Below are 24647 nucleotides of genomic sequence, written 5' to 3' on the forward strand. Positions count from 1 at the left end.
GCGTTAATACTACCTCCTCAGAGACGCCTTTTCCAACCACCCTATCTACACCCAGTAGCCCAAGGCCCACCCATTCTCTCTTCTCCTCAATACTTTGTTCTACTACTCTATTTTAGTTTTCTTCATTTATCATCATCTGATATACTATATATTTACTTGTTTGGTTATTGCTTATCCATCTCCCCACACCAGAATATTAAACAGGATATTCATAAATGTTTTGTTCACTGATGTAGCCCCAGTGTCTAGGACACAACCTGTATATAGAATATCTTGAGAATATTTGCTGAATGAAAAAACCAAACCAGCCTTGAGTCTGGTCTTACAGGTGAGTGACCTCTTGGAATTAGCCACACTGCCTCTGGAAGTACCTGTCAGAAGTTGCTTATTTTCTATGAACACCACACGATGGAAGGGAAATTCTCAGTCTCTATCATCCTGCCTGATATGACACATGATCCCGAAACTCCGTTTAAGAGAGTTTTCTTGAAGACTACAGATTCTCAGTTTCCCTAGTGTCTTAGATGAAGGTACTAATTCGGGTCAATCATTTTCGAAGTGCCTACTGTGTTCGTATGTAAAAGCTCTATATTCCTGGCCCATCTTTTCAAAACCAACAAACAGCCTGAGGCATTTGTTGCCATGAATATTAAATTCTTTTCTGAAGCTCTAACCAAAACTTGTGAAAGTCAATGTCAACAAAAATTAAAATAATAAAGACACAGATAACCTTTCCCACTGCAATAGGCAGGATGTGACTTTTCTTTCCGTACTGGAAGCCAGTAAAACGCACACACACACACACCGTTGCCGAAACAAAGCAGAGCCTCGGGCGTGTCCGCTCCCCTACTGCCACCCTTCTGGCATCCTTGACTCACCTTGTCAAAGTGCTGCTGCAGGAGGTTTTTCATCTGCACCCTCTCAGCAGTCTCTGTTCCTGCACCAGTATTCAGGCACCGTGAGAGAGTCCCAATTTCCTCCTCGGCATCCTCTCCCAGAAACATTCGCTCATCTAAATTCCCAACAGATAAAACATGCTCCTCATAGGCTTTACTGATGGCTTTACTAGAGGGGGAGAAGAAACAGGCAAAATGCACACTCGCAGGACTGCCATTTGAGGTTGTGTGAGGCTACTTGTTTCACTGTTTTCATTTCTAAAAATTCTAACAGTTCTGTGAAAGTTAAATTTCAGTGGGATCACTAAGATAAAAACAGGAGTATAAAAAGGCAGGGTGCTCCACCATGCTCATGCACTGCATGGGAAGTGTATTTTGCTGACAGTGTTCCAGGGTGGGTGCCCTGTCCCAAGCTGCCAGCCGAGTTCTCTCTCCTGGCTGTTCCAGGCACCTGTGAAGACCTCAGTGCTGCTACATCATCATTCGCCACCTGGGTAGTTCCAAAAGTATTTCTTTCAAAAATCATGATTCCAAAACTTAGCTATCGAAGCTTTAAAGAACGGCCGCACAATTTTCAATTACTTCAAAACATGTGCTTTGAGTAAGAGTTGATAGCTTTTTTTTAACTGCATCCCTATATTCTGCCATAAAACATATTCTATTTTTCCAGGATACAAACAATAAAAACATTAAACTCTGATGTTCCCTGAGCACATAAAGTATGAAAACACTTTTTATAACACAAGTACTCACAAACTCTCTCCAAAATTCCCAGGTTCTAAAAAACCAGTAAGATTTTCTTCTTTTCCCTTAAGGAGCTATAATGAAAAAAAAGATCCTTAAGTCATCATATTAAATCAAGTCTTTACCCAGAAAATATTTTCAAATCATTTCTTTACTACTTACAAACCTTTTTTTCATAAAGCTTCCTAATATAAGGTTTCCAGAAATGTTCCTTTATTCCTTTCGCTTCCAAAACTAAGCCGTCATGTAAGGAACACAGCTTCTCAATAACGCAAGGTGGATCGGAGGAAGGTTTATAATCCTTAGCATGAAAATCTTCAGATAGACCTATGAAGGGTAAAAGCACAGAACAGGGATATCAGGTAGCATTCAACAAGCCTATCTGTAATAAATTAAAATATAAATAACAGAGAGTCTAATCAGCACATGAGTTGTTAGCACATGCATGTATAGGAAATAGTGTAAGGTACTAATTTAACCGTTTAAATACACTTCAAAGATAGCAAATAGAAGTAAAGCTTTTATTATGACTCAAAAGATTTCAGTTACCCAGTTATCTGGAGATAGTTAAAAAAGAAAAACTAAAAAATTATTTTTTATACTACTATAATATCTACAAAACAGAAAAATAAAATTTTGCAAAGAAGTGTTACATTCAAATAAAAAAGTCACTCTGAGAAAAGTTACTGTTCAAAGCACATACTCTTTATATACTTTGATTTAATTATATTAGATGTTTTTATTATATTACTTTACAGCCCTTCTTGCCCTAGACTCAATGCAAGGCAAAAAAAAAAATAATAATAATAATAAATAAATAAGAGGGAAAAAATGAAGGGGACCAGCAATATAGAAATACAAAAGGGAGTTAGGAAGAAAATAAACAAAAGGACAGAATATGGAGAACGCTAGACTTACTGAACCAGGAGCAACTGAAGTTAATTAACTCCACTAACTTTAAAAATCTACCTTGTGAGTCAGACAAGTTGAAATTCTAATTATAACCACTTCAAAGCTGACAATCACTCAGAATCCTACCAAAGTATTATTCAAACAGCAAGAGCATTACATACTAGTTCAATAAGTACTTTTTAAGTATTTGTTTTATAAATCATAATTTGGCCTCTTACTATATATCATTCATAGAAATTCTACACTTTAAAGCCTACTAAATGCATTACCAAAATAATTATCATTTCCACACATCTTTTAGAGCTGAAAATGCACTTTAATTATTTTAGAACCATAGGTACTCCTCTTCTGTAGAAAAGATTTGAATGAATAAATCTTTCAATAAATCTTTGACTTCCTCCTGTGTGTCAGGCATGAAACTTGCCAACACACAAAACCACCGTCAGCTCGAATGTCATCATTGCTACTCCAGATTTCTAAATTCCTTCTTCTCATTGAGTATATATTTCAGAAACTTCTAAAGTTGTCATCTAACACTTTTAAAATGTTGTGGTATTTGCAATTTTTCTTTCTACAAATATTTTTACAGAGAGCTCAGCTCCTAGTTCTCAGTGCTCTGGGATAACTATGGTGATGAAGTGTGGAAAAGCATTAATGTTCTCTGATGCTAGGAAACCTGTACTATGTATCCAACCCCCAAGAGTAAACATAGTGTAGACACGTGAGTCACCGGAGTCCCTGATTTACAAACTTACCTTTGAAATTAGGGTTCACAAGCTCTTTACGGTTGGAGCACTGAAGGGCATTTCCATAAACTAAGTCCAAAGCACACAGCAGAAGATGATAGGAATTAACCAGATCATCACTAATCATGGGAAAGTTACCTACAGGATTATAAATAATTATAGAGTCAAATCTGCATCAACTTTACAATATTATAAAAATAATTTCTTCCTTTAATTAAAATGACATTATACAACAATATGCAAGGCTGACTCAAGAGCTACAGAAAGTGTTTTGGCAAATTTACATTTTGAAATATTACTTATTGTTTAATAAATTTCTAAGAGTTTAAGAAAAACCAAAACTTTACTAAAAATGCCATTCACTTAATAGTTGTTAAATAAGCATTTATTAAATGCCTGTCCAAACTTACTTTCACTGGTTTTTCTTTTGAAAACACTGAACACAACTTCATAAATTATCTCAAGCTGTAAGAAATTGTTGTATATGAAAATACTTTTCTGTCAGGAAAACTGGTATAAACACTTATTTGGGAAAAGCTAAAAAATTATTAATATAATTATTTTTTAGCATATATGTACTTTAAAAAGACTAGAAACTATCATCAGGCCCCTAACAGTAATAGTTCAATGCTTTTTGATGTAGTAATACAAGCTCATACAAACTAAAGCAACAGGATCACAATAAAAGATATTTCATTTCTAGAGCAAATATCCTGGGAATAATTGTTGATGCCTGGTAACAGAGAAAAAAGTAAACCAAAACCTAAACCTATAGAAATATATAACTTTTGTAGTTCTGGTTTATCTCTAACATTGAAAACAGGTTTTTACAGGCAGTTAAAAGAGTTATTCTTAGAAATTAAAACATAGTTCTAGATATTTTGTGCCTTTAAGCATACCCCTCCTTCCATTAAACACTGCTTATATATGCTTCATATTGATTTTACATTCTCATAGTAACAGATGAATTCAATCTAAATAGCTAACATACATCTGAAGAATTATTTCTAGACCTCAACATTTTCACACGAAATACAAACACACACTCATACTACTTTGTTTCAGGCTTGTTTTCTTCTTTCCTCAAAAGAAAGTTACCACTTACCTCAGCATATCAGGATAAGCAATTCATTTTTTTAAATAGGTGAAACATTTCAACAAATGAATTTAAATGAATTAAAGAGAAAAAAATATTTTTCTGTTGCCAAAAACACAAATGATAATTAATAGGTTAAATTCTGCATTGATATAACCAAACTAACTTGCTTGGTTTGACTATAAAGATGCTTAAGATTAAAAGATACTCAATTCCTCAAATGTAAAACAGGAAGTGGTACCTACCAGTTTTAAATTAAAAAGCCCATCACACTGACAAGCCTAAACTTGTTGCTGGTGTGTACTTGCCATAGCAGCCCAGTAACTTCTTACGAGAAACTTAAATGCCCCTAAAGATCAGAATCTAAATTCCAGGACTCTCCTAACATGACACAGTCTACCTTTCCAATCCTGACTTTAGAAATAAATCCCACTTTGCGAAATATTTTATCTTTCAATCAACAAAGATAATCTGACTAAAGACTTGGGATATCATGTAAAACAGGAAGCGGTGCCTAACGGTCTTCAGGCCACAAAGCCCTTCATGACAACAAGCCCAAACTTGTCACCGGTATGTACTGGCAAGTCATACCATTGGAAGTCAACAAAGATAACAGGCAAATGTTAGCTTATATATCAGGAATGAGATTATCTGGGATGCCCACTGTTGCACACAAAGTCATGAAAAAGATGCCCATAAAAGAATACACCTCCTCCCCCCAAATAATGAAATCAAGAACTGAATAAAACCAACTAATCTACTCTACTGGAAAAGATCGTAGTGAATCATAAATGATCACAGCACTGGACTGTGAGTAGAAAAAGGCTTTTCAGACCAAATAATTATAGACAATTAATAACAGTAAGATAAAATTCAAACACTGAGTTAACTGTAGAGACAAAAACTATGCCACTCCAGTTGCTCAACTGAGACCAAAACCTACTTGAGGGCAATACACTTCTTTTCCAGTAATTTATGTATCAGTACTAAATACTTACCTCCAAGTGTACATATACCATAAAAGACATAAAACAGATAAAAATCCTCTAGTCAGATATACCTGCCCATAACCTACTGCCAAGATTAATCTCATATATAACACCAGCCACAGCAAGCCAAGGGGCAGCAAATGTTCAAACCATCATGAAAACAGTTTATGTGCTCTTAAGATGTCCTACATTTCATGCCACTGATCACACCACCTTCATCTGCACTAGAGAAACATGCAGTGTGATGGAAAGCAAAAATAACCAAGAGCTTACTTCTGACAAGGAAAGATTTTTCTTTTCAATCAAGCATGCAGCTCGGGGAAGGCAGGATGAGTTGTAACCTATAGCAATCAGACAAATCACAGTGACACCAAGTGTGACACATCCCTGCTGGAGGGCCCACACCCCAGCATGAAACCAAGAGCTGGAAGATGTGGATTCAAACCCTAGCTCTTGTTCCAGCAGCTGGTTTCTGGGCCTCAGTAACTTACTCTTTAAAATAAATACATTGGGCAAGTTGACCTAACAGTGAGAATCTCTTCTATTGAAGAAATACCTTTCAGCTCTATAATTCTTTAACTTTGCATTTTATTAGGCTATCTTAATGGCAAAGGCATTCTACACAGTCTACAGAAAAAGCTATGGAACTGTACTTTCTTTTCTTCCTTAAATTACTAAGAATCATTTTTACACAGAAACACAGAGAGGACAATGATAGTCATAAAAATGTATTCCCCTGAATGCAGACCTTGGGCAGGTTAAGTGAGAAGAGAGGGCAGTGAAAATAAATTGTATCTAAAGACATCTGACCAAGCATGTTTATCTGAACAAGGCGTAAAAAGTAATCTAAATTATTGAGAATGATTAGTCCCACTTCATTATGTAAGGCATGTTTTGTGCAAAATACACGTCCAAGACAAAAGCACAGACACACTAATGTGTTTTCAGCCCATAATTCAGAGATAATATGCTTTGGAAAAGATGTTGTGTAAGAACAAAACTAAAGGATATTCCATTTAATGCATGATGTTTGGCATACTGTAAAGAAATCCAATGCTGTGGAGCAACTAAACCAGTGCATCACAACTACTGAAGCCTGAGCACCCTCGAGCCTGTGCTCCGCAAGAGAAACCACTGCAATGAGAAGGCTGTGCACCGCAACTAGAGAGTAGCCCCTTTTGTAAAGTAATTAGCCTCCGATTAATAAAAATAAATGAAAAAAGAAAAACAGCTCAACATTCAGAGAGTAGCCCCTGCTCGCCGCAACTAGAAAAAGCTCATGCACAGCAACAAAGACCCAGCACAGCCACAAATAAATAAATAATTTTTTTTTGTTTTTTAGAACAGAGGGAGATCAAGAGGGAGGAAGGGAGCAAATATCAAAGGAAAAAAAATGAAAGAAAAGAAATTCAAAAGATTTATAAAAAGGCAATACTTAAAAAAAAGAATGTGGGATTCAAATCCAAGAGAAATTTTTCAGTGAGCATCTTTTCCTGATACACATTATAGGTTGACACTACCTGAACTTTTAAGTAAGCTAATATTGAAATAAATATTACGCTTTCCTTACCTTTTGCATATATAAAAAGCACCCAACAAAAATGGAAAACTTCAGACACGGTACAGGGCTGTCGCCTTTGGGGGGAGAAAAAAGTCATGAGATAACAGAAGAATCAGAAAAAGACATGACACATGACTGTAAACTAGGTGAGAAACAAAACCCACAGTTGGAGGGAGTGACAGCAGATTCACTTCTCATGGAAAACGTGCAAGAAGTTCTGCTCCAATTGAACACAGGTAAGGAGATAGCTCGGAGCGAGGGAAAGCTCGCTCAGAAGAAAAATTCCGGAGAACTGTAGACACTTTTCCAGGTCAAGAAAGCTAAGGCGGAAAATAAAATGAGTTCTATTTTTTAACGAGTTCATCAAAGCAGGGTAATGATGTTTAATCCTTGCCATCAAGTGGTGAATAAAGCCCTGTAATATGATAACCAAGGAGAAGGATCTTGTAGCGAATGAAGAGACTGAGACACATGGAGAGCAAGTGTACAGAGTCAACGACAGTGTGGGAACTAAACCCCAATCTTCAGCTTCTTCTCCTCAAAGCACCTTGTTAGAATAAGGGTACGAACAAAATACCCTCTTTTGATGACATCAGCAAGGCTAATGTTGCTTTAAGACCCATGTATATAGTCTGATTGGCTTCCCAGGTGGCGCTAGTGGTAAAGAACTGACTGCCAATGCAGGAGATATGAGATGTGTTTGATCCCTGGGTAGGAAAGATCCCCTGGAGAAGGGCACGGCAACCCACTCCAGTATTCTTGCCTGGAGAATCCCATGGACAGAGAGGAGCCTGGCAGGTTACATAGTGTCAGATGTGAGTGAAGCAACTTGGCACACACACATGCAGTCAGATAGCCCTCCAATCTTTTTCCCTTTATCACAGCTGATGAACTGTAAACCCTCACTCTCTAAAGACATTCCAGATTATATTAAGCCACAAAATTACTTTTTGGGGGGAGCACACTGCATGACATGCAGGATCTTACCCCAAACAGGGATCAAACCTGTGCCCCTTGCAGTGGAAGCATGGAGTCTTAACCCCTGGACCACCAGGGAAGTCCCATGAGAGGACTTTTCAGTGGAAATTCTGAGTTTCCTATAATTCCTTATATTTCTATCATTAAGAATACCTGTTGTAGGTACTGTTGTAGGGAAGAAGGCGGAGGGGAAATAAAATAGTACCTGTTGTATTTGCTAAGTCATCTGCTAAAGGGAGCTTTAGACCTGTTTAAAACTGGCTTTTCTACCAAAAGCTCTGCTAATGTTTAGATGAGACATGTGTTGGCTCCATATCCCAATACCCTTATTCTTACAAGGTGTTTTGAGGATAAGAAGCTGAAGACTGGGGTTTAGTTCCCACACTGTCATTAACTCAGTACCCTTGCTCTCCATGTGTCTCAGTCTCCTCATCTGCTAAAAGATCCTCCTCTCCTTGGGGAGCATATTGTAGGGCTTCATTCACCAGTTGATGGCAAGGGTTAAATGTCATGGCCCTGCTTTAAAAATCAGCCTTCTCACCACAGACACATGACAAACTACATAGTTTTGATGCCTACCAAGATAAAAGTCAAACTTTTAGGCTTAACCCTCAAGCCATTCTAACTTTCAGTTACAAGTCCTAGGGATGTAATGTACAACATAATAAATATAATTAACACTGCTGTAGGTTAATATATGCAAGTTGCTAAGAGAATAAATCTTAAAGGGTTCTGATCAGAAGGAATTTTTTTTTCTATTTAATTTTGTATTTCTACGTGAGATGCTGAATGTTCACTAAATATATTGTGGTCATCATTTCATAAGTCACATCATTATACTGCACTCCTTAAATTTATATAGTGTTGTATGTCAGTTATATCCCAATAAAACTGGAAGGGAGAAAAAAAATTAAGCTACTCCCAAAACTGGATCTGTAACTTGAGAACTCTGGAACAACCAACCAACTTAGCCAAATTTCCTCTTTGCTGCTGTGGTATTTTCATTCTTCATCCTCTGCATAGAAGAATCTCTCTCTCTCCAAATTCACCAAAACAGGTACCAAATGATGGGTACCAAAATCCTACCCATCCTTTCAGACATGTTTCTACTTCTTCCATGGAACATTACCTAACTGGCTTATACAGAGTGGATTATTTTTACCTCAGAAGTCCTATATTTCTATTATCTTTTGCATTTATACATGCCTCTCCCTTGTAATACTTACTGTAAGCTCTCAAAAGACAGTAACTGTGGGTTTGGGTTTTGGCGTGTTTGTTTTTAATATTTGTGTCCTACATAATACCTAACAAAGTAGTTCATATAGTAAACTCTCAATAAATATTCAATGACAAATTTTCAAAGACCAGTTTATAAAGAGAAGATGGGCTCTCAGGCAGACCCTTTAAGATTCAATAAGAGCTCCACACTTCCTGTGTGACCTTGGCCAAATCACTTAGCCTCTCAAAGGCTTGTTTCCCCCACCTGTAACAACAGTATCAACCTCATGAAGCTGAAGTAGTGATTAACTCCAGTAATACATGCTTAATTTAAGTCTTAGCAGAGTCCCTGCACCACAATAAATGCTCAGTAAATGGTATGAATTATTATTACTATCATTAGGGCGATACAAATGTAGTTCCTAATATAATACGTATGTGCTCAGTCGAGGCCCACTCTTTGCAACCCCAAGGACTGTAGCCCGCCAAGCTCCTCTGTCCATGCAATTTTCTGGCAAGAATACTGCAGTGGATTGCCATTTCCTTCTCCAGCAATATAATATACATACAAACATAATTAAGAAAATTCTATAATATATATTATAGAATACTTTGTCAACAAAGGTCCGTCTAGTCAAGGCTATGATTTTTCCAGTAGTCACGTATGGATGTGACAGTTGGTCTATAAAGAAAGCTGAGTGCTGAAGAACTGATGCTTTTGAACTGTGGTGCTGGAGGAGACTCTTGAGAGTCCCGTGGACAGCGAGGAGATCCAACCAGTCCATCCTAAAGGAGATCAGTCCTGGGTGTTCATTGGAAGGACTGATGCTGAAGCTGAAACTCCAATACTTTGGCCACCTCATGCGAAGAGCTGACTCATTTGAAAAGACCCTGATGCTGGGAAAGATTGAGGGCAGGAGGACAAGGGGACGACAGAGGATGAGATGGTTGGATGGTATCACTGATTCAATGGACACGAGTTTGGGTGAACTCCGGGAGTTGGTGATGGACAGGGAGGCCTGCCATACTGTGGTTCATGGGGTCACAAAGAGTTGGACATGACTGAGTGACTGAACTGAACTGATAATATATATATGTAATAACATATATCAAAGCAAATACAATCTGAAATCATTTTCTGCAACACTTTAAGGAAAGAAGATACTCTATATTTTTCTATAAATGATGATATCAGCTCATTCAGACTCAGAAACAAGCTTCTATCCAAACTTTACAATACTTCATTATAAACAGACAATTCCCCCAAACTGCAAGCAAACCAGACCAGCTGCTTCCACAGCAGTGGGGTCAACTGTATAAAAACGTACATTGTTTTATTTTTTAAAGATGCTCACTTACTATAAACATTCATCACAATTTGGGAACATTTTTATATATTGAAAGAGGAGCAAACGTTATTCATTCAATTATAATAACTCCCTTTCCCCTAGTTTTGTCAACATCTTTCTAGTTCTATTTCCACTTCTACTTTATGAAACAACTTTCCTGAGAAAAGTAGAGAATTTGTATCCCATAACTGCCCTTATCTGCTAGGAAAGATGGAAGACATTTAGCCAGAGTACATTTTCAGACTTTGCAGACACAGTCAGAAGCACAATTTCATGACAGTTTCAAATCGATTACTCTCCCCCAACTGAATTTCTCTACTTTTCACTGGTTGTAAACATCCGAATACAAGAAGAAGCCTTTTCAGGGGAATTTACTCAGTTTTACATAAAAGTCAAATAAAGAGTTTCTATGTATTATAATACGTAGAAAATAATAGAAAAAATCAGTACAGTCAATAAAAGAAAATTAAGTAATCAAATTCTATACCCAAGGTGGCTAATTGGTGAGAGCACCTACAGTCCCGTTGTTGCATTGTTGGTTGCTTAAAGGAAAAGGAAAAGTTTATATGAACAAAGATTCCACACATTTTGCAACATGAAAAAAGCTAAACTCTTCAGAGCTAACATAAGAAGAAAAGCAAGAAATTATGATGAGAAAAAAAGATTACTTATGAAATCACATTGATTTCTTAGGACTAGCAAAATAAACTGAGGGATGCGGACCAAGGGATCAAAACTGTAACACAGACAGAAGAGTGTGTATTCCTGTTTAACAAATATAAAAACATACCGCTGTTTTCTTCCTCTTTGTTGACGTGGCTGCTCCTCTTGAGGATATTTAAAAATGTCCTGAAAGATGGGTTCATATTTCTTAAAAATTACAGCAGAAACAGTGAAGTTTCTTTCTAATCTCTCAGTGCGTTCTCTGAAATGTGGAGGGAGATTGGCCATGTCTTCCCATTTCTTCATCTTGTTAAAAAATTCAATTAAGCTGATAGTAAAAATAAAAAGTGAGATTTTCATAATTAATACAAATATAGGTAAATAAAAGTAAATCAACATTAATTCTATTACTTTTAGACAGTGATATAAAATCACAACTCATGACTCTGACAGGCTTAGTCTCACAGGTCGGTTTATTTCTCTCATCTTCCAAATCTAACTTTCCTAATCTCTTTTTCTGAGATTAAGGTTTTTTTTTTTTTTTCAATTATGAAATACACATCAATACTATAAAATAAGTAAGTAACCAGAGAACAAAATCAACATTCATATACCAACTGATTCAACGGATATTAATGTAGCACATAAACTTCGACATGTTTGCTTCAGATGCTATAGAAACAGCCAAAGTTCTCATTTGTACTCTTCCCCAATCCTATTTCTCACTCTTCTTCCCCAAAGATAACCATCATTCTACAGTCTGAGTCCTTCTCATCCAAGTTTTTATACTTACTATGTGGTTATATATGCACCCAGCAACAGTATCTTTTGTATGTCTGATTTTAAAGTTTCATGTAAGTAGTGCACTGTAAGTAGCGTACTGTAAGTAGCATTCTATAACTTACTTTTCCATTCAACAATGGCTTTTTGTTTGTTTGGGGGCCTTGTCCTGCAACATGTGGGATTCTAGTTCCCTATCAAACTCATAACCCCTGCAGTGAGAGTGTGAAGTCTTAATCACTGAACCATCGGAGAATTCCCCATTCAGTAATGTTTATGAGATTAATGTTGATACGGATAGATTGAATTCATTCATTTTAATTGCTAAAAATATTCCTCCATATGAACTACTACTTTTTTGCATTTACTCCCCAACCAATGGAAACTGAGCCTTCTAATTTTGCTCTGTAACAAAAAATGCTATAATGAACACATTTTTATACATGTATATTGGAATTTCTTTAAGAATTACCCCCAAGAAATAGAATTGCTGAGTCAGAGAATATGCATCTTCAATTTTACAGGCTGATGCAAAATTTCCCACTGGAGTGACTGTGCCAATTTGTACTCTCTCTAATGTACATTAGCAATACAGAGTTCCTATTTCCCTGCATAATGGTATTGTGCATGCATGCTAAGTTGCTCCAATCGACTGTGTTCGACTGTGTGACCCTAGACTATAGTCTGCTAGGCTCCTCTGTTTATGGAATACTCCAGGCAAGAATACTGGAGTGGGTTGTCATTCCCTTCTCCCAGGGATCTTCCCAACCCAGGGATCGAACCCACGTCTCTCACCTCTCCTGCATTGGCAGGCAGGTACTTTACCCCTAGCGCCACCTGGGAAGCCTGAATAATGGTATTATGAGACTCCAAGTTTCCCCAATCTGATGAGAATGAAATAATAGCTCATTTTTACTTTGAGCTTCTTTGATTACTAGTGAGATTAAATATACTTGTTACATCTATTAGCTACTTGAGTTTAGGCTTCTGTGAAATCATATACTTTTCCCATTTTTTAGTAGCTATTTGTCAAATTATTAACTATTGTTAGTGGTTCTTTATTTAATTCTGGATATTGACCGTTGTTACACTGTAAATATCTTCTCCCAAACTGCTCTTTGCTTTTAATTCATTTAGTCCATATGGCAGAAAAGTAAATAACCTGAACCCATAGGTAAGAAGTTAAAAACTGAGCTTTAAAAAAAAAAAACTGAGCTTTTGAAATGGAAATAAAACTGAAGTCTGAGAAATTACTTGTGTTAAAGTACTAGATAAGTTTAGACTAGTAAAGTCTATAATGATTATTCCATAATTTGACCTTTGCTTCTAAAGTTCCTTATCTGTCATTTAACTAGATTACTCTGTCTCCACTTTGCTTCTCTGCAATGATTATACCTTGCACCTTTTTTAAGGTTTATAGCCGAGGTGTTCAATTCTTATCAACTGCCTCTTATTAGGCTAAATATAACTCAGGATGAAATGCAAGATTAATAAATAGACTACAGCTAAAAGATTACATTTCTTGTTAATTATTTTAAAGTAAGTGATTTTTTTAAACCACTAGGTCCATTAAGTTTTGACAGTGGTATTTCCTCCAAAATGCCAAACATCTTTTTCCCACCAGCCATGAGAAAATTAACCCAAAGTGCCCAAATAATGAAACATAATCAATTCAATTTCACAACAGACAGAAAAAGCCACTTCTGCCTCCTCCTTAAAACATTCTTTGGCCTTCTCTCTAACTGATTTTGTAATAGTGTTACTTATCCCCCAAATAGGAAACTGAGTATTTACACATTACTTATAGAAGATACCAGTCCCGTGCATGTAGTTGCAGGTTTAATACCATAAAATATTTACCTTTTCAATTTAGAGTATCTTTACTTAGAATTCTCCCAATAATTACAAAATGCTAAGTCATAACCTTTAATAGTAAACTCCTCATTTAAGTGTCAAATACATTAAAATTTAAATATTTTTCTCCAAAGAAATAAAATATAACGGGTACTAACTTAGATGTGGCAAAGGAAAACCATGACCTAACTTCTCAATTTAGCATTCCATAGGCACAAAGGCTCAGAAAGTGAAAAAGAGAATTCTTACTGTCACTATGCTTTTATATTAGCCGCACTAAAAACTCTAACACAGTTACCTCTGCTCTGAACATCTCAGGATTCGAGTTAAAGATACATAGTTTCCTTCAACTGTCCCTTTGCTTACGGTTGGCACAGATTTTCTGCAAGCCACATATAAGGCACATGCTAACCAATGAAGATCATTTCCCTGTAAAAAAAAAAAAGAAAGAAAGAAAATTGAGTTTGAGCTAATGATCTATACATATTTCAGTTGAAAAATTCTTGTGGGAAACTGCATTTACAATGATGTTCCTGTCCCAAATGCTTTTATGACACAGTCTTTCAAGGAGAAGTATAAGTTTGTTCTTTGACTTTGATCTGGCTCCACCAACAGCACAGATGAAAGTGATGCAATTTTCAAGATCATGAAAGGCAATAGGGATTCCACGTGGTTCTCTCTCTCTCAGAACATATACCTTAGAAGTCCCAACAAGAACAGAAAATACAAGAAATCAAAAGATAAAAGTCTATAACCAGTATTCTATATTAAATATCAAATGAATTTTATTTTCCACCGTACACTTCCATGAGACTGACACCCCACATGATCTTACAGCATCCCTGACTACTAGTTCCACCAGAGCAGGGATTTTGATGTTTTTGAGCACTGCTCTATGCACAGCACCTAGATAAGAGTGTCTGCCAAAGAACAGGTGATCAAGTATTTGGAAAATAAATAAGTATTGATTCACTTATTGGGTAAACTGATCTAAGAACCTGAGATCAAAGTCTTTTTTTAAAAAAAATTGAGCATATTTTACACATATTTAAAAAAAATAACTAACCATCTATTATTTGTCACTTGTTTATATAACCCTGGGCTTCATACGACTTAATCTCTGTGAGTTAAGCATAAAAAGTGCAAAATTATGCTTTTTCTATTTAATTTACAAGGTTACCCTGAGGGTAAAATAAGAGCTTATTTGGAGGCACTTATGCCCATCACCAAAAATAGTCCTCCTCTTTTGTCACAGGAACCACTAGGAAATAAACAATAAAATGGCCTATTCAGTCAGATCACCTAAGCGTGTGAAAGAGCTTTGTGAATTCTAAAGCACTATCCATGAATGCTTTATGCTCCAGAAATTCCACATTACCTTACTTAACCTTCAGAACAGCTGTGTAAAGTAGATACAAATATCTCAAGTGGACATACCACAAAACTGAGTTTGGAGTGGTTAAGTAAATTGCCCAAAGTCACCAAGTCCTGTCAGGTTCTAAAGCCAGTACTTTGCTAGCTTTTCCCCTCCTCTGCTGCTGCTAAGTCGCTTCAGTCGTGTCCGACTCTGTGCGACCCCACAGACAGCAGCCCACCAAGCTCCTCTGTCCGTGGGATTTTCCAGGCAAGAGTACTGGAGTGGGGTGCCATTGCCTTCTCCGTTCCCCTCCTCTAGATGTAACTAAATTAAAATTCTATTAATGCAAGAACAACAACAAAAAAAGAATAAACTTAGTGAGTGCCACACAGGCAAAAACACCATATTACAGTTAAATAACACCTCGGTTAGGCCTTCCCATTCTGAGCCTATTTGCCCTACTCTTTCCACAAACTATTAAACAACTTAAGAAAATCATATGGCCCGCAGTTTAAATACCACTCCCACGAGCAGTCAGACAGCAGATAAACAATACAGACTTCCGTGTCACTTCCCATTGGCCCGTAAAGGGGAGGTGCCTACAGAGTTGAGCCTCACTGGCTAGAATGGCCATTTTTCTCAATTGCAAGCCCCGTCCGAAGAAAGGGACAAAACATGTCTAGATGACAGCGACTCTTAAGAATCCTGTGCAGTGTCTGGGGTGACCAATAGGTCCTCAAGATCGCCGCAGTCCTGACTTCCTAGAAACAGATATGAGTCTATATCCAGGTAGGCAGAAAGCCCGTTTCATCTGCTCACGGGAAGATTCGTCTTTGTTTACAAATACACAAACACAGCCCGAAACGTAACGCATTTACTCAAATGGCAATGCCTGGACAAAGGCAATTAGGTACAGCTTGCAAAGAACTTAAGGAGAAGCCTGGAAACGCAGACGCTAAAATCGGGTTAATTACAGTGCTAGCGCGGGCAAGCCCCCCACCCCCATCCCTTTTGAGTACGGTCTTGACAACTGCACCTGTTCAGTCGGCCAACCAGATGGCTGTATTTTTGTAATCAGACCCCAGCACGACCTCAGCCTCGAGGTGCTAGTTCAGGGCAAAGGCTGTTCCCCCTTCGGAACCGAAGAGGGAAGTGCACCGAGACAGAGTTCACTTTTAGGACCGCTAAGGGCTTTTCAAAAGCCAGGTTTCCAGGACGAAAGTGAGCAGAAAGGACTCCCTTCCCGCTCCAGGCTGGGGGAGCGGGAGAGCCGGGGCTGACCTGGGGGGGGGGGCGGGGGCGGTCCCCCGCGGGGCGCCCGAGCAGGAGAGAGAAGGGCCCCCATCCCCCGCGGCGGGGCGGGACCGCTAGGCCCCGCAAGCCGCTGGTCTCCTCCCCGGGCGCACCTCCAGCGTGTAGCTCTCGCTCATGCTCCGGTAGCTCTCCCAGGCCTCGGCCCGCGCCGCCTCGTCCATGTTCAGGCGGCTGCACAGCTCGTCAAACCGCTGTTGGGTCTGAGGGGCCGGCGACCGGGCTGGTTGCGCGGCGTCCTCCGCCTCGCCATCGTCCTCCTCCTCCTCATCTGAGGCCGCCGCCGCCGGAGGGGGAGGCGGGGGCGGCGGCGATTGGTCGCCTCCCGACGGCATAGCGTACACCTGTGCGGCGGGTCCTCAGGTGAGCCAAGGGCCCGGGCCCGCAGCCATTCAAACCGCGAAGCGCCCGCCGGTCGGCCGCCCTCTCGGCGACTGCGCCGCCGCCAAGGCGCTGGACCTCACGTCGGCACCCGTAGTTCGGAGCACGGCCTGCTGGGAAATGTAGTCCAGGCCGGCGGCCCACGGGGATCAAAAATCATATTTTAAAAAAAGTCATCTCGCGTCCTCTCCTTTAGCGTAAAATAAAAGCGACTTATCTACATTTCAAGTACCTCTTCATCGGGAGACCCATTCAGCAGGGTTGTACTGAAGAGAAAGTATCTGAGAAACGTTGACACGTGAAGCTTTAGTGTTCAGAGCGTCCTCAGAAATAATACTTATCACTTGCGTGTCCTAATCTGAAAAACCAAGGTAGTAGTAAGGGCCTGTCTGCCTAAGTTCAAATTTTGGCATCACTCTTACAAATTCTAGTTTTTTCCTATACTTTTTTGTCCGAGCTGCAGTGGTTCGTGGTATATTATTTCCCCCATCAGGGATTCAACCAGCGCCCCTTTCAATGGAAGCAGAGTCCTAACGGGTGGACCGCCAGGGAATTCTCCTTTTCTATGTTTTAATTTTATGTGAGATTTTCAAATAATTATTTGATTCTTTTTAAAAAGAAGTAATTCATTTTTTCCCCCATTGGGTGAATTGACATTTACCCCTAAGTGACATATTTGTTCTGTTCTCAGTTGCCCAGTTGTCTTTTTTTTTTTTTTTTAATAATTCTACCTTTATTTATAGTATCAATTACAGATCATCCACATTCAGATACATAGATGGCATTACATTTGATTACAGAATTTTAGATTAGATAATGAATGGATGAATCAAAATTTTCTTTTGAACTTTATCTGGAACATTGTCTTGGCATCATCTTTCTCCCTGCCCACACACTTTGCATGATGTGTTTGTCCCACCATTATGAATTCATTGCTGTATTTGATATATTTTCTAGAATATGAGTGCATAATAATCTCTATTTCCAACAGTTAACATAGTGCTTGGCCAGTAATGTTCAGTATGTGTTTATTAGGAGACTAAGCAAGTGAATTTTCCCCTGGTGGCTTACCTGGTAAAGACTGGCTTCCCTGGTGGCTCAGCTGAAAAAGAATCTTCCTGCAATGCGGGAGACCTGGGTTCAGTCCCTGGGTTGGGAAGATCCCCTGGAGAAGGGAAAGGCCACCCACTCCAGTATTCTGGCCAGGAGAATTCCATGGACTGTATAGTCCATGGGGTCACAAAGAGTCTGACATGACTGAGCGACTTGCACTTGCACTTGTACTGAAGAGGCATTCAATAAAAGTTGAATACTGTTGATGAGATTGATAATATCATCCTTGAAAAGCTCTTGCCTCATCAATATTATTTAATCAAATAAATTAGATATTATTAACTTATTATTATTATTATTAACTTCCATATAAAATGAAAAACTTTTTTAAGAGATTCAACCAGATATTTTAAGGTCTTTTTCTTTTTCCTGATATATTTATGTATCTACAATCCTTCATTTATTCACTTGCTTGTGAAAGTCACTCGGTGGTGTCTGACTCTTTGTGGCCCAGTTGTCTTAAACTTCATTTTTCTTTGCTTTCTCTTTTCAAATCTATATGAATCACTTTATTTCCAGTCCTCTTTGGTTTATAAAGGGGTATAGTATTAACAAATAGGAGCATTATTTTGCGACAAAAGTCCGTCTAGTCAAAGCTATGGTGTTTCCAGTAGTCATGTATGGATTTGAGAGTTGGACCATAAAGAAAGCTGAGCGCCAAAGAATTGATGCTTTTGGACTGTGGTGTTGGAGAAGACTCTTGAGAGTCTGTTGGACTGCAAGGAGATCAAACCAGTCCATCCTAAAGAAAATCCACTCTGAATTTTCATTGGAAGGACTGATGTTGAAGATGAAGCTCCCATACTATGGCCATCTGATGGGAAGGGCTGACTCCTTGAAAAAGATCCTGTTATTGGGAAAGATTGAAGGCAGGAGAAGAAGGGGATGACAGAGGATGAGATGGTTGGATGGCATCACTGATTCGATGGACATGAGTTTGAGTAAGCTCCAGGAGTTGGTGATGGACAGGGAAGCCTGGCGTGCTGCAGTCTATGGGTTCGCAAAGACTCAGACATGACTGAGTGACTGAACTGAACTGATAGTATAAAATGTTTTCATGCTCCAGGAGCCCAAGGCACTGCCGTTTTGCTATGAGATCACTTTTCTCTCTCTTCATTTGACCCTTTGAACATAACCACCATACTGCAAGGAAGCCCAGGTCACTTAGGGTAGCCTATTGTCAAAGATAGATAAAGCCAGACATCAGTGACAGGGATGAAAACATTTTATTCCATCACTCCTGACGGTAGGGGAAAGAGCCAGGCTCAGTCCTGGTTTGTGTGGCAAGGACTAGGGATTTAAAGGGAAAATGAAAGAGGAGAGGTGGGGGAAGAGAGACGAGCTCAAGCAGAACCGTTAAGAGGGTTAATGAATATAAATATAATTAGGGCAGCTGGGCCTGCTAGCTGTCCATTTGTTGAAGGTAGAACTGTATCCTCTCACAAACACTGGGAACAGAGACTCTGTCCTTCCTGAGGATTACATTTCAAAGGAATGGCTTTCAGGTCTCTAAGAAAGACACTCTTGATTTATAGATGATACAGTCAGCCCTCAGTAAATATAGGCTGTGCATTGGCGGATTCAGCCAACTGTGGATCAAAAAATATTTTTAAAAAAATTCCCAGGAAGGGGGTGGGAGAGATGCTCAAGAGGAAGGAGATACATGTATACTTACAGCTGATTCATTTTGTATGGCAGGGACCAACACAATACTGTAAAGCAGTTATCTCAATTAAAAATAAATTTTAAAATATTTCCAGAAATTTCCAAAAAGCAAAACCTGAGTTTGCCACACACCCTAGCAACTATTTACACAGCATTTACATTGTATTTAAAACTAATTGCAAAGCACTTCTATTGAGTGGGACTTCCCTGGTGGCTCAGATGGTAAAGAATCTGCCCGCAGTGCAGGAGATCTGGGTTCGATCCCTGCTTCGGGAAGACCCCCTGGAGAAGGGAATGGCAACCCACTCCAGTATTCTTCCCTGGAGAATTCCATGGCCAGAGGAAGCTGGCAGGCTACAGTCCATGGACTCGCAAAGAGTCAAGACACGACTGAACCACTAACACTTTCAATTTCTTTACATTGTGTCAGGTATTGTAAGTGACCTAGAGATGATTTAAAGTTTACAAGAGGATGTGCATAGCTTGTATGAAAATACTATGATGTTTTATATGACTTCGACGCCAGCAGATATTGTATCTGTAGGGCTCCTGGAACCAATGACCTGCAGATACCAAGGAATGACTGTACATCTCAGAAGGGCAGAGGAAGGTATCACAACTGTAAGCCCTATTTAGTAAATGCTGTAGGAAGGGGACAGTTGGGGCTTTTCATCAGATGTTAGCAAGAACAATCTTTAAATCCTGGCAGTGCTGAGCTTTCTGAGGCAGGCATTTTAATAGGAACTGGAGTCATCCTGGGACACAACCTTATGCTGTTGGAAGCCATGAAGAGTTTGGGCATCTCTTAGAGCAAGGGTTTGGACAGCAGTTCTGCTGTTTTCCCCTTGCCCATAAGACCTGAGTCCCCTGGTCCTTAGCCTCAGCCATGCTGAATGAGGCCGTTGGAAGCAGATCCTTCAGCCTCTGGTCAAGCTGTCCTGGCTGGTGCTGTATGGAGCAGAGATGAACCTTCTCCACTGATCCCTGCCAAACAGCAGATCTGTGGACAAAAATAATAATAATGATTATTATTATTATTGTTTTAAATCATGAAGTTTTTGGGTAGCTTGTTATGCAGCAACAACCAACCAAACTTACCTGTTAAGTGTAAGACATGGATCTATCAATTATCATGAAAAAAGAAATCACTTAATAATGAACTTTTTTCTTGGTCAATTTTTATGCTACCACTACTCTCACCAATAGATTAAAAATTTTTACTTTGAAAAGCTAAAATTACTTAATAATTGACATTAACATTCCTTCCAGAAAAAAAGAACTAGGCACTTAAGTCAGAGGCACTTTTGATGATGGCAATTAACTGACTTGGACATGGTTGACATTAGACTTCTAGACTAGGGTTATAGAACTTTCATTTCCCTAACTTCCTTGTCCTCCTAGAGCTTTTAGTGGCCATCTTAAAAATCAATCTGATCACCTCTTTCCCCTGTTTAACTGGTTTCCTGCTGATCGTAGAAATCAATGTCCTGCTTCACAGCCTACAGATTCCTTCTCATCTCCCTCTGTGTCCTCATTGAAAATTACTCTCCCAGGCTTCCTTCACCTCTTCAGTCTCTCCTTTCCGTCAGTTAGGTATCAACTTCAATGTCAGTTTCTTGGATTTCCTTATTAAATATTCTCATGACACTTACTATAATCATAGTGAATTATTTACATGTTAATGTTTCATGTTTATTTCCTTGTTATGTATTAACTGCAATCACAGTAGCAGCCGTGTCTGTTTAGTTGTATTCTGTGACCACAGGGTCTAATATGATTCTGGGCATCTAAATGACTCACCAAACTATTTCATTAATAAGTGACTGATTATGATAATAAAGATATAGCTTCTTCTTATTGGAGCCTCAGATTTTGTGCAGGTAAAATCCTTACTCTTGTTATGATCTGATAGTCCAAAAAAATGTCAAAGACCATAAATGGCAGTTATCTAAAAATAAAGTTTACCTTTTATTGATGTTCAGTTGCTAAGTCATGTCCCACTCTTGGTGACCCCATGAACTGCAGCATGGCAGGCTTCCCTGTCCTTCACCATCTCCTGGAGTTTGCTCAAACTCATGTCCTTTGAGTTGGTAATGCTATCTACCCATCTCATCCTCTGCTGCCCCATTCCCCTCCTGCCCTCAATTTTTCCCAACATAAGGGTCTTTTTCAATGAGTAAGTTCTTCACATCAGTTGGCCAAAGTATTGGAACTTCAGCTTCAGCATTAGTCCTTCCAATCAGTATTCAGGGTTGATTTTCTTTAGGATTGACTGATTTGATCTCCTTGCTGTCCAAGGGACTCTCAAAAGTCTTTTCCAGCACCACAATTTGAAAGCATCAATTCTTCAGTACTCTGCCTTCTTTATAGTCCAGCTCTCAAATCCATACATGACTACTGGAAAAACCATAGCTTTGACTATATGGACCTTTGTTGGCACAGTGATGTCTCTGCTTTTTAATACACTGTCTTAAGTTGTCATAGCTTTTCTTCCAAGGAGCAAGTGTCTTTTAATTTCATGGTTGCAGTCGCAGTCACATTCCATGGTGATTTTGGAGCCCCAGAAAATAAAAACTGACACTGTTCCCATTTTCTCCCTTTCTATTTACCATGAAGTGATGGGACCAGATGCCATGATCTTAGTTTTTTGAATGTTGAATTTTAAGCCAGCTTTTCACTCTCCTCTTTCACCTTCATCAAGAGGCTCTTTAGTTCTTCTTCACTTTCTGCCATAAGGGTGGTCTCATCTGCCTATCTGAGGTTGTTGATATTTCTCCTGGCAATCTTGATTCCAGCCTGTGCTTTATCCAACCCAGTGTTTTGCATGAGGTACTCTGCATATAAGTTAAATGAGCAGGGTGACAGTATACAGCCTTGACGTACTCCTTTCCTGATTTAGAACCAGTCCATTGTCCCATGTCCGGTTCTAACTTTTGCTTTTTGACTTGCATACACATTTCTCAGGAGGCAGGTCAGGTATTTCCATCTCTTGAAGAATTTTCCACAGTTTGTGGTGATCCACATAGTCAAAGGCTTTAGCATAGTCAATAAAGCAGATGTTTTTCTAGAACTCTCTTGCTTTTTCTGTGATTCAGTGGATGTTGGCAACTTGATCTCTGGTTCCTTTTCTAAATCCAGCTTGAACATCTGGAAGTTCTCTATTCACATACTGTTGAAGCCTGGCTTGGAGAATTTTGAGCATTACTTTGCTAGCATGTGAGATGAGTGCAATTGTGTGGTTTGAACATTCTTTGGCATTGCCTTTCTTTGGGATTGGAATTAAAACTGACATTTTCCAGTCCCATGGCCACTGCTGAGTTTTCCAAATTTGATGGCATATTGAGTGCAGCACTTTCACAGCATCATCTTTTAGGACTTGTAATAGCTCAGCTGGAATTCTGTCACCTCCACTAGCTTTGTTCTTAGTGGTGTTTCCTAAGGCCCACTTGACTTTGGACTCCAGGATGTCTGGCTCTAGGTAAGTGATCACACCATCATAGTTATCTGGGTCATGAAGATCTTTTTTGTATAGTTCTTCTGTGTATTCTTGCTACCTTCTCTTAATATCTTCTGCTTCTGTTGGGTTTATACCATTTCTGTCCTTTATTGTGCCCATCTTTGCATGAAATGTTCCCTTGGTATCTTTAAGTTTCTTGAAGAGATCTTTAGCCTTTCCCATTCTATTGTTATCCTCTGTTTCTTTGCACTGATCACTGAGGAAGGCTATCTTATCTCTCCTTGCTAGTCTTTGGAACTCTGCATTCAAATGGATCTATCTTTCCTTTTCTCCTTTGCCTTCTCTTCTTTTCTCAGCTATTTGTAAGACCTCCTCAGACAACCATTTTGCCTTTTTGCATTTCTTTTTCTTCACATGATGTACTCTGCATTTAAATTAAATAAGCAGGGTAACAGTATGCAGCATTGATGTCCTTCTTTCCCAATTTGGAACCAGTCCATTGTTCTATGTCCAGTTCTAACTGTTGTTTCTTGACCTGCATACAAGCTTCTCAGGAGACAGGTAAGGTGGTCTGGTATTCCCATCTCTTTAAGAATGTTCCACAGTTTGTTGTGATCCACACAGTCAAAGGATTTAGCATAGTCAATGAAGCAGATTTTTTTTTTAATTCTCTTGCTTTTTCTATGATCTAGTGTATGTTGGCAATTTGATCTCTGGTTCCTCTGCCTTTTCTAAATCCAGCTTGTACATCTGGAATTTTCAGTTCACGTACTTACTGCTGAAGCCTAGCTTGAAGGATTTTGAGAATTACATTGCTAATATGTGAAATCAGTGCAATTGTGCAGTACTTTGAACATTCTTTGGGATTGTCTTTCTTTGGAATCAAAATGAATATTGAATTCTTCCAGTCTTGTGGCCACTGCTAAGTTTTCCAAATTTGCAAGCCACATAGATAGGCAAAAAAAAAAAAATCTTAAAAAAAAAAGCTACCCAATTTTTAAAATGCACAGAAGAATTGAATAGACATTTTTTCAAAAAGACATACAAATGGCCGAGAGGCACATGAAAAGATACTCAACATCACTCATCATCAGGAAAATGCAAATCAAAACCACAATGAGATATCACCTCATACCTATCAGAATAGATATCATAAAAGAGGCTATAAATAACAAATGTTGTCAAGAATGTGGAGGAAAAAATACCTAGTACACTGTTGATGGGAATATATATTGAGCAGCCACTATGGAAAAGAATATGGAAGTTCCTCAAAAAAAAGAAAAAAAAAGAACTACCAGATGATCCAGCAATTCCACTTCTGGATATTTATTGGAAGAAAATGAAATCACTAGCTCAAATAGATACCTGCACCTCTATATTCAGAGGAGCATTACTTACAGTATCCAAGACATAGAAGTAACCTAAGTGCTCACTGACTGATGAATGGATAAAGATGGTTGTATATAATGGAATATTATTCAGCCACAAGAAGGAAATCCGGCCACTTGTGACAAGTATAGGATCATGAGGGTATTATGCTAAGCTGAAATAAGTCAGACAGAGAAAGACAAATACCA

The 24647-nt window shown here is 38.7% G+C and overlaps 1 protein-coding gene and 1 long non-coding RNA gene across 3 annotated transcripts in view; one reads left to right on the forward strand and one right to left on the reverse strand.

The window, feature by feature from the left end:
* RBL2 (RB transcriptional corepressor like 2) overlaps window positions 1-16895 on the reverse strand; it is a 42701-nt gene extending 25806 nt beyond the window's left edge. The window contains exons 1-8 of one of the 2 annotated variants that reach the window (XM_020873070.2): window positions 16550-16895; window positions 14085-14215; window positions 11280-11480; window positions 6954-7018; window positions 3308-3436; window positions 1807-1967; window positions 1650-1714; window positions 879-1065 (exon numbers count right to left, since the gene is read on the reverse strand). In XM_020873070.2, coding sequence (XP_020728729.1) covers window positions 879-1065; window positions 1650-1714; window positions 1807-1967; window positions 3308-3436; window positions 6954-7018; window positions 11280-11480; window positions 14085-14215; window positions 16550-16789 — 1179 coding nt within the window. In that variant the 5' untranslated portion in view covers window positions 16790-16895. Of the gene's footprint in view, window positions 1-878; window positions 1066-1649; window positions 1715-1806; window positions 1968-3307; window positions 3437-6953; window positions 7019-11279; window positions 11481-14084; window positions 14216-16549 lie in introns of those variants that run through there. The other variant, XM_070451302.1, reaches the window with a different exon arrangement.
* The window catches only part of LOC139029920 (uncharacterized), a 50281-nt gene continuing 41389 nt past the window's right edge, over window positions 15756-24647 (forward strand). Inside the window, exon 1 of the long non-coding RNA XR_011482222.1 lies at window positions 15756-15932. This is a non-coding gene — a long non-coding RNA (uncharacterized lncRNA). The remainder of the gene's footprint in view (window positions 15933-24647) is intronic.

This window comes from Odocoileus virginianus, chromosome 20, assembly GCF_023699985.2.
Source record: "Odocoileus virginianus isolate 20LAN1187 ecotype Illinois chromosome 20, Ovbor_1.2, whole genome shotgun sequence".
Lineage (NCBI taxonomy): Eukaryota > Metazoa > Chordata > Mammalia > Artiodactyla > Cervidae > Odocoileus > Odocoileus virginianus.